Here is an 8,088-nt window from a genome sequence, read left to right as displayed (position 1 = left end):
TAATGCAAATATATTAAAGAACCATATATGTGTACTATTGAGCATTAACATGTGTTTCAGAGAGCAGGAGATATGATGACTAGTTGCCTATAAGTATTGTAATGATGCAAAAAGTCAAACTTCAGAGGCATGTTATCATTTATCCTAACCTTTATTGGAATGTACATCCAAGTTTAGTTGCAGGAATCTGAGGGAACGGATGTAAGAACAAAACTGGACAAGAACATCTGAAACAACCACAACCAAATTCACTCTATCCGGATGGAGCAATTTAACTGGATAGTTTTTTTAAAGGCCGAAATGAAATACAATAATAAGGATGTTTTTAAAATGTAAGGAGTAAAAAGTACAGATAATTGTGTGAAAATGTAAGGAGTAAAAGTAAAAAGTCGTCTGAAAAATAATTACTCCAGTGAAGTATAGATAACCAAAATTTCTACTTAAGTAAGGTAACAAAGTATTTGTACTTTGTTACTTGACACCTCTGATTCAGTCGTAATGACCTGGAAGCCTGTTGTTTTAATTGAAATGATGCTGGTTAAGATGTGTGTGTGTTTCTACTAATTCCTACATGTGACATCCTGCAACAGACTGTATTGATGACGCGACAATTGCATTGTTCTATAAATCAGGTATCTTTATTCACACAGTATAAACAACAAACAGCGACAGAGAGGACCTTCCGGAGAGCGTATATAGACAGTAGACTCACTCACTTCTCAGGGAGGCTGACTGAGACAGAAGCACAGGTGCTGGCCTTATACCGGTTCAGATTTCATGGTACACATACGATATGCACAAACCTATCAGATGCATTAACCTAAAGCCATTCAATCGGTCTGCAGATGGACAGAAGGGAGGACAAAGTACAGTCATGCTGAGCAACACTTAGCTACAGTATGAAACAGAGTTGTTACATAAAAACCAAGTAAATCATCTCTTTAGAAAGGTTCTTTTATATAAATGATCTGAGTGTACAAAACAGTATATTACACATTTCTTGATGCATGATTCTCAGCAAAACCCAGTAGCCTACAGTACACTTCCCCTTCAAAGTACTACAAACTATGAACTGGATTACAAGCTACACACAGACGGCGCTGTACTCAGAGCAGCACAGCGGGCCCACATGGCATCAGGAGACTATGGGAAAAGGAAAAAAGATCAGCAGCAGCATCTTTTATTAAGAATACACATCTATAAAAATGCACCTGGCCTCATATATTGCCAATATCCCACGTGAAACGGCAGAATGCCGTTCAGAGTACCCTCAGTAACCTCAGCAGAGGATGCTGGCTACCCACCGTGTGGTTCCTATAGCTACAGCAGCATGTAAACATCCCCGCAGCTGCTTTGTGGTTCTGCTTTTTCTAATGTTTCTTTTCGACATACATATGATAAGTTAAGGCTCTTTAAGGACCTGAGGATTTTGAACATATGATGAGGCACACAGAAGGCAAAGAATCGCTCTAGACACAGGGCTAACTGAAAGAATGAGGGGTAGTGAGGCGGCCACAGGGGTCAGGCCGTCACTGCCGTCCGGTGGCCGGGATTGGAGGAACGTAGGATGGATAAGCCCTCGACGACAGCTCGGTCCTGCTACTGTCAAGCACTTCACTGACTTCTCTGCAAGTTCCTGCCCATGGCGTCTTAGTAGTGCTGCCAGGGTTAAAGCTCACCGTCCCTCTGTCCATGTCGACTGTAAAGCATTCTCATCTGAGTGCATTCATAACTGCATCTACAGTGCTCGTTTTGTGAGGACTAATGTGCAAAATCACTGGATTTAGAATCATTATTTAAGCTCATACGTGTTTGGACGGTGGTAGGAATCGCACAAAGAGAACATGAGCGCTCCAAACAGACAGGAACCCGTAGGGCCGTGCGATTAATCGATTTTAAATCTAAATCGGATTTATTAATCAAGACGATGTTAAAAAAAGGAAAATCGTAAAATCGATTTTCCTCTCGCATCTAGTCTAGTCATCTTTGTTTGGTCAAGAAGATTGTAAATTTTGTCACTTTACTAAAAGGAGGATTTACAGTATCTTTCAATTGCACTTCATTCCCAATAGGGAAATTTGCTTGCTATTTTTCTTTAAAAATAAAGATAAAATATTTGAAACAATTTATTCCATTGTCTTTTGTACTTTTACCAAAAAAATCGAAATCGAAAATCGGATTTTCAGAGAAAAAAAAAATCGGGATTTTATTTTTGTCCAAAATCGCCCAGCCCTAGGAACCCGGTTTGAATGGAGAGCTTTCTTGCTGTGAGGCAGCAGCATTGAGCACTGGACCAACGTTTGTCAATCTTTGGGACATCTCAGGCCATAAATAAAGTCTTGCAACAGTGCAAACTTGTCCTACAGTTCTGCAGAGAAAGTGCCTAAAGCCTGATGACAGAATATCTGTTTGTCCTCACAGACGGCTCTGTGCTCTTTACTTTCGTAATGGACAGAAGGAATGATCACAGGCTCTCATGATTACTTTGCTCACATTGCACAAGAGTATATTAACATACCCCAGACTTTTTCCATTGAGCTCCAACATGGAAGCGCATGGTTCTGCGTTTTCAGCAGATTTATGATTAGAGCAACTGGAGCCCACCTTTTTAAGGGCTCCTTTTGAACTGACCTTGGCAGGCTTACTTTGTAGCTAAGACTCACACGCAGAAACTGATGCTACTCCTCTCTTCATGCTCTGAGTAAGAAGACCAAAAGCAACACCAACACCAAAGCAGACCTCCGAGTCAAAGATGTTTGAAACGGTGGGCAAAACTGAAATACAGACATGTACCGACTGTAACGTGACAGGAAAAAACCAAACATACTCTGCTCTGTTGGAACTAAACTTACTGGCGAAACCTTATTTTAGAAGATAAAAGGGCAAACTTCCAAATGATATTCACCTCCAAACTGAAGGCCTGGATGATGTTATATACCATGCAGTTAAATGTTCTCCCCGTCACCTCAGGCTGACTTCAAACCCATTAAGAAAACAAAATGTATAAAAGCTCAACACGTCATACAAAAAGATGCATATAATAAGACATTTTTTCACTTTATTTTTCTTTTATGAAAGCTGCTTTGGTAACAACATAGTCACGACATCAGTCAATCTCCTCTACCTGGCCTGGGCACTGAAGGGGGCTCCTCCTCTGTCTCCTCAATAATGTATTTCTAATTTTAGCCGTCAGCATCTTCCCTCTGCCTCTAAAATCTAAATGAATGGATGTAGTTAGAGCGGAGTTGGCTGTGTTTGCGTTCTGCCGGGGAGCTGTCTCCATGTCGGATACAACGTCTGCTGGGAGCCGTTTGTCATAAAGATGTCCGTGCTGTGAAAGACAGTGCTATTGTGCTGAGGGCTGATAGAGTGGAGACCTTGGATGCTGAGCCGACTGCGTTGGGGCCTGAAGAGGTATCAAAATAAACAAGTGTGTTAGTGTGTTTGCCTTGAGGAAAGAAGACTTCAATATACAGCTTGTACATTCTGCTTTAGTCACTTTGGGTTCCTTGGGTTGAAGACAGTCGCTCCAAACAGACTTAACCTAGACGGTTCAAGACCATCGCTCTAAAACAGGGGTCTGCAACCTTTATTATCAAAAGAGCCATTTTGCCCCCACTTCTACAAAAAAAGCAATTGTCGGGAGCCACGTGAAATAAAAGAGAATTTAAAAGTTATTTTAAAATGTATTATTTTAGCTGTTACAACTAAATACAGGACTGTCTCAGAAAATTAGAATATTGTGATAAAGTTCTTTATTTTCTGTAAGACAATTAAAAAAACAAAAATGTCATACATTCTGGATTCATTACAAATCAACTGAAATATTGCAAGCCTTTTATTATTTTAATATTGCTGATTATGGTTTACAGTTTAAGATTAAGATTCCCAGAATATTCAAATTTTTTGAGATAGGATATTTGAGTTTTCTTAAGCTGTAAGCCATGATCAGCAATATTAAAATAATAAAAGGCTTGCAATATTTCAGTTGATTTGTAATGAATCCAGAATGTATGACATTTTTGTTTTTGTAATTGCATTACAGAAAATCACAATATTCTAATTTTCTGAGACAGTCCTGTATAACAACAGTGTGCATTTGTAGGCGTACTTTGAAATAAATTAAACTGTGAACTGTAGGCCTATTTCAGTCTATATTTGTGTAAAAGTAAAATAAAAACTGCCCCATTTTAATATAAATAAAACATGTACCTGCAGCTTAGCAGCTTTAAAAATAAATATGGAAATTTAAAAACAGTTCTTTTAAAATTAGATGGCATCAACTCAAACTCCAAGATAACTGCCCAACAAAATAAACTAATAATATGACTAAAAATGAATTCAGAAATATCATTTATTTATGTTCAGGATTTATTTCAAGGCCAAAGGGAGCAGGTACAATGAGGATGAAGAGCTGCATGCGGCTCCGGAGACGCAGGTTGCAGACCCCTGCTCTAAACAGACTACTTAGACCTAGAGAGCCATAGTCCTGCATGTTTTGGATATCTCCTTGCATCAACACACCTGATTCTAATTAATGACCGTCACCAGCTTCTCATTCAGGTCTGCACAAGTGTGTTAGTGACACAGTCCTTTGTATCAGGGTGTAAAGAAGTAGGGAAACATCTAAAACATGCAGGACTACGGCTCTCTAGGACCAGGGTTCCCTACCCCTGGTATAGACGGTTCAAGACCGTCGCTCTAAACAGACTTTACTTAGACATTTGCCTGATTATATAAGTGTTTCATGCACATTACAGGACTGTCTCAGAAAATTAGAATATTGTGATTTTCTGTAATGCAATTACAAAAACAAAAATGTCATACATTCTGGATTGATTACAAATCAACTGAAATATTGCAAGCCTTTTATTATTTTAATATTGCTGATCATGGCTTACAGCTTAAGAAAACTCAAATATCCCATCTAAAAAAATTAGAATATTCTGGGAATCTTAATCTTAAACTATAAGCCATAATCAGCAATATTAAAATAATAAAAGGCTTGCAATATTTCAGTTGATTTGTAATGAATCCAGAATGTATGACATTTTTGTTTTTTTAATTGCATTACAGAAAATAAAGGACTTTATCACAATATTCTAATTTTCTGAGACAGTCCTGTAAGTGTTTCATGCACATTATGTTTCTGTTGCATGTGTATTTGGAGATGAGGAAGTCCAATCTGTTCTGGTAAGAAATGCTGCAGGGGATCCAGCTCTCCACTGACCTGGGACCCTGGGGATGGTGATCTGCCTGCTGCTGCTGCCGTCCCCTCCCTCTCCAAACGGCTTTATCTGGACGATAATATCCTCATCAGTGGGGAGAGTAAGCTCAACAGAGGTGGTGTTGGTCTCCATGACGCTGGGTCGACTGTGCTGGTTCTTCTTGTACAGCACCTGAGGACGGGGTTGAGTAAAGAGCAGTGTGAGTTATGGCAAAAAACAAAAAGCACGCTCTTCAGATCAAACAAGCGTGCTCACCTTGTAACCAGTCACTTCTGACTCATTTTCCAGCGCTTTGACCTGCTCCCAGTTCAGTATGATCTTGGAGTTTGATGTGTTCCACATGACTTTACCCGGAGGCTGACTTGGTGCTGTGAGGAGGAAAACACATTGTTCACCTCCAACAAAAGCGAAGCGGCGACAAGCAGCTGTATTTCTACGTGACCCTTACGAGGTTTTTTGGTGGTGACGTTGACAGTGGTGCTGGGAGGCCCCGCTCCGCCGGTGTTATACGCCCGCACCGAGATGTAATACGTGGTGCTCCCCCTCACGCCTCGGATAACAGTGGATGTTTGATTTCCCACAGTCCTCTGCACGCTGGCCGTGTCTTCCCTTTCACTTCTACTCCAGTACCTCAGCTGAAAAGCAACAAGGCGGAACTGCAGACGTGAGTGCAGAAAACGTGACGGACACCTTAAAAGCTTTCTGTTGCACCCTGTCAATGAAGTGCAAACTGAAAACAGGGACACGTGAACTCAAGTGGAAGGAGATGTGGTGAATAGGACTGAAAACAGGCTTCAGCAGTGCACATGCCCACCACCTAGTGAGATGATGAATGCCTCCGTCGGGCGGGTTCTGGTTCAAGTTCTTTACTGTAGAGTGCGGCCCAGACCCTGCTCCTGAGTTTAGTTTGGGACGTGAAAATGTCATAATTCTGGTATCTTGTTCGAGTGTGTGTGTGTGTGGCAAGGGGTGTGCGAACCGTGCGACCACACAGGGCCTCGCGCTATGGGCCTTTTTTTTTTTCTGTTTTTTTTTTCCGTTTTTCCCTTATAAATATCAACAGTCACGTTCCATTACAGACCTCTAAATGTTTTCTAGTCTGTGCATATCAATAAATATATGTGCAATGATGCTGTTGATTCTGTTGTTCAATACAACTGATCAGACCAAGCGCAGACACAAGCTGCTCTGATCCAGACGGGTGGAGTTGGAACAAACTGTCACACAATGTCGAGAGAACGAGGCAGATTCAGGAAATTTCCATCAGGGGATGAAAAAAGAAAAAAACTAAAGAAAATGGAAGAGTTTAATGCCTCTCTGAAAGGCTCGTTTGATAAATTTGTTACAAAAATCACTGATCCGACCGGGTCTCAAGCAGCCGTGGGGCCCTGCATGGAGGCAGTCGAGATGATGATGAGGCAGGGGAAGATATCTAGTATTTTGCTAATTGGAGAGTTAAAATTGCGCATATAGACACCCGATCCGACCCGAAAAACCCAAAAAAGGGACCCCCCCCCGGCCATTTCGCACAGGGCCTTGCAAATCTCCCAGACGGCTCTGTATGTGGCTGTGCGATGGACTGGTGACCTGTCCAGGCTGTGGCCCCGCCTTTTAACCACAGAGAGCTGGGATTGGCTCCTGACCTTACAGTAAATGGGAGGGATGTGAACGATCTCCATTTGTTTGTGTTTGTTTGTCTGGTAAGAAAACCAGTGAACAGAATCAAAGTTGTTACAAGCTTTATTATATTATGCACAATGTTTTCCAGCCGGAGGTAAACCTTTCTCAAACCACAAAGGTAGGAGATAAATGCACACGATGGTCACCGATCCAGTTATATTTATACTGAAAAGGGAGGTGTTCTTTACGTTATAGGTGCGGATGTTGAACCTTATCTGTGAAAACATCTGTGGTTAAATAAACCTAAACATGTCACACTTTCAGCCACATATATCCTGCCGATTTTTCTTACTTGAGATCTTAACTCAGCAAATACCGAAGATCACTAAAACTTTGAGAAAATCTGTTTTAAAACATCTGTTTCTCTTCATTTTCATCACCTAAAGAAGAACTCAGCAAAACAGTCTAACCCTACAAACCAGGATGTCGTCTTGCGATGAGAGCAACCACCAGTATAGAATCTTAGAGAAAAACCCTTCAAACCTTTAAACAATTTCATAAAATCCTAACGGATGGATGGATGGATGGATGGATGGGTGTATGGATGGTATTTTATGCACTCTTAGGAATGAAAACGGTAGCATTTTTAAATCCTGGATTATAATAATGAGCAGAATTAAAATGACCTCCGTGAGCACAAAGCCACTTTCTAAAACAGCAGCGCTGTGTGGATTAGACGATAAACACGTGTCCCGTCGAGTGTTGCGATAGCAAGCTAATCATGCTGGTTACGGTACCTAGGTAAGCAACAAGAGGAACACAGCTCGGCCCAGAGGCCGGGGACCACGCTAGACTATCATGCATGCAGCAAGATATTATCTCATGTGCCCAAGGTGCATGAGCCTGAAACGCTCATACATAATAAAAGAGAACAAGATTCAACATTAGTTGTCATCTGCACACTTATACACACACGTGCACCGCACTAAAAAGGGCAGAGCATCCAGTGGAAGCACACACACTCTCAGCGGGTGTATCGGCGGTGCTCACCTCGTAGCCCAGCACCCTCCTCTTGCTGGCGTTCCAGGGCAGAGCTTTCCACGAAACTTCCATTTCAGATGCAGAGAGGCTCTTGGCACGGACTCTGGTGGGAGCTCGGCCCGGCTCTGGAGTTAAAGCAGAATGATTTTAGCAGCGCCACTTGGCTTTGATGACCCCCTCAAAGAGGGAACATCAAAAC

The 8,088-nt window shown here is 41.5% G+C and overlaps 1 protein-coding gene across 4 annotated transcripts in view; it reads right to left on the bottom strand.

The window, feature by feature from the left end:
* Positions 1 to 628: 628 nt before the first annotated feature.
* Positions 629 to 8,088, bottom strand: part of LOC133448934 (contactin-4-like) — a 242,039-nt gene continuing 234,579 nt past the window's right edge. For all 4 annotated transcript variants that reach the window (XM_061727954.1, XM_061727956.1, XM_061727955.1 and 1 more), the window contains 5 exons: positions 7,899 to 8,014; positions 5,677 to 5,863; positions 5,484 to 5,596; positions 5,231 to 5,399; positions 629 to 3,406 (listed from right to left, as the gene is read on the bottom strand). In XM_061727954.1, the coding sequence (XP_061583938.1) occupies positions 3,315 to 3,406; positions 5,231 to 5,399; positions 5,484 to 5,596; positions 5,677 to 5,863; positions 7,899 to 8,014 (677 nt within the window). In that variant the 3' untranslated portion in view covers positions 629 to 3,314. The remainder of the gene's footprint in view (positions 3,407 to 5,230; positions 5,400 to 5,483; positions 5,597 to 5,676; positions 5,864 to 7,898; positions 8,015 to 8,088) is intronic.

Source organism: Cololabis saira, chromosome 8 (assembly GCF_033807715.1).
Source record: "Cololabis saira isolate AMF1-May2022 chromosome 8, fColSai1.1, whole genome shotgun sequence".
NCBI lineage: Eukaryota > Metazoa > Chordata > Actinopteri > Beloniformes > Belonidae > Cololabis > Cololabis saira.
The sequence above is the reverse complement of the archived record's forward strand: the minus strand, read 5'-3'. Positions and strand labels throughout refer to the sequence as shown.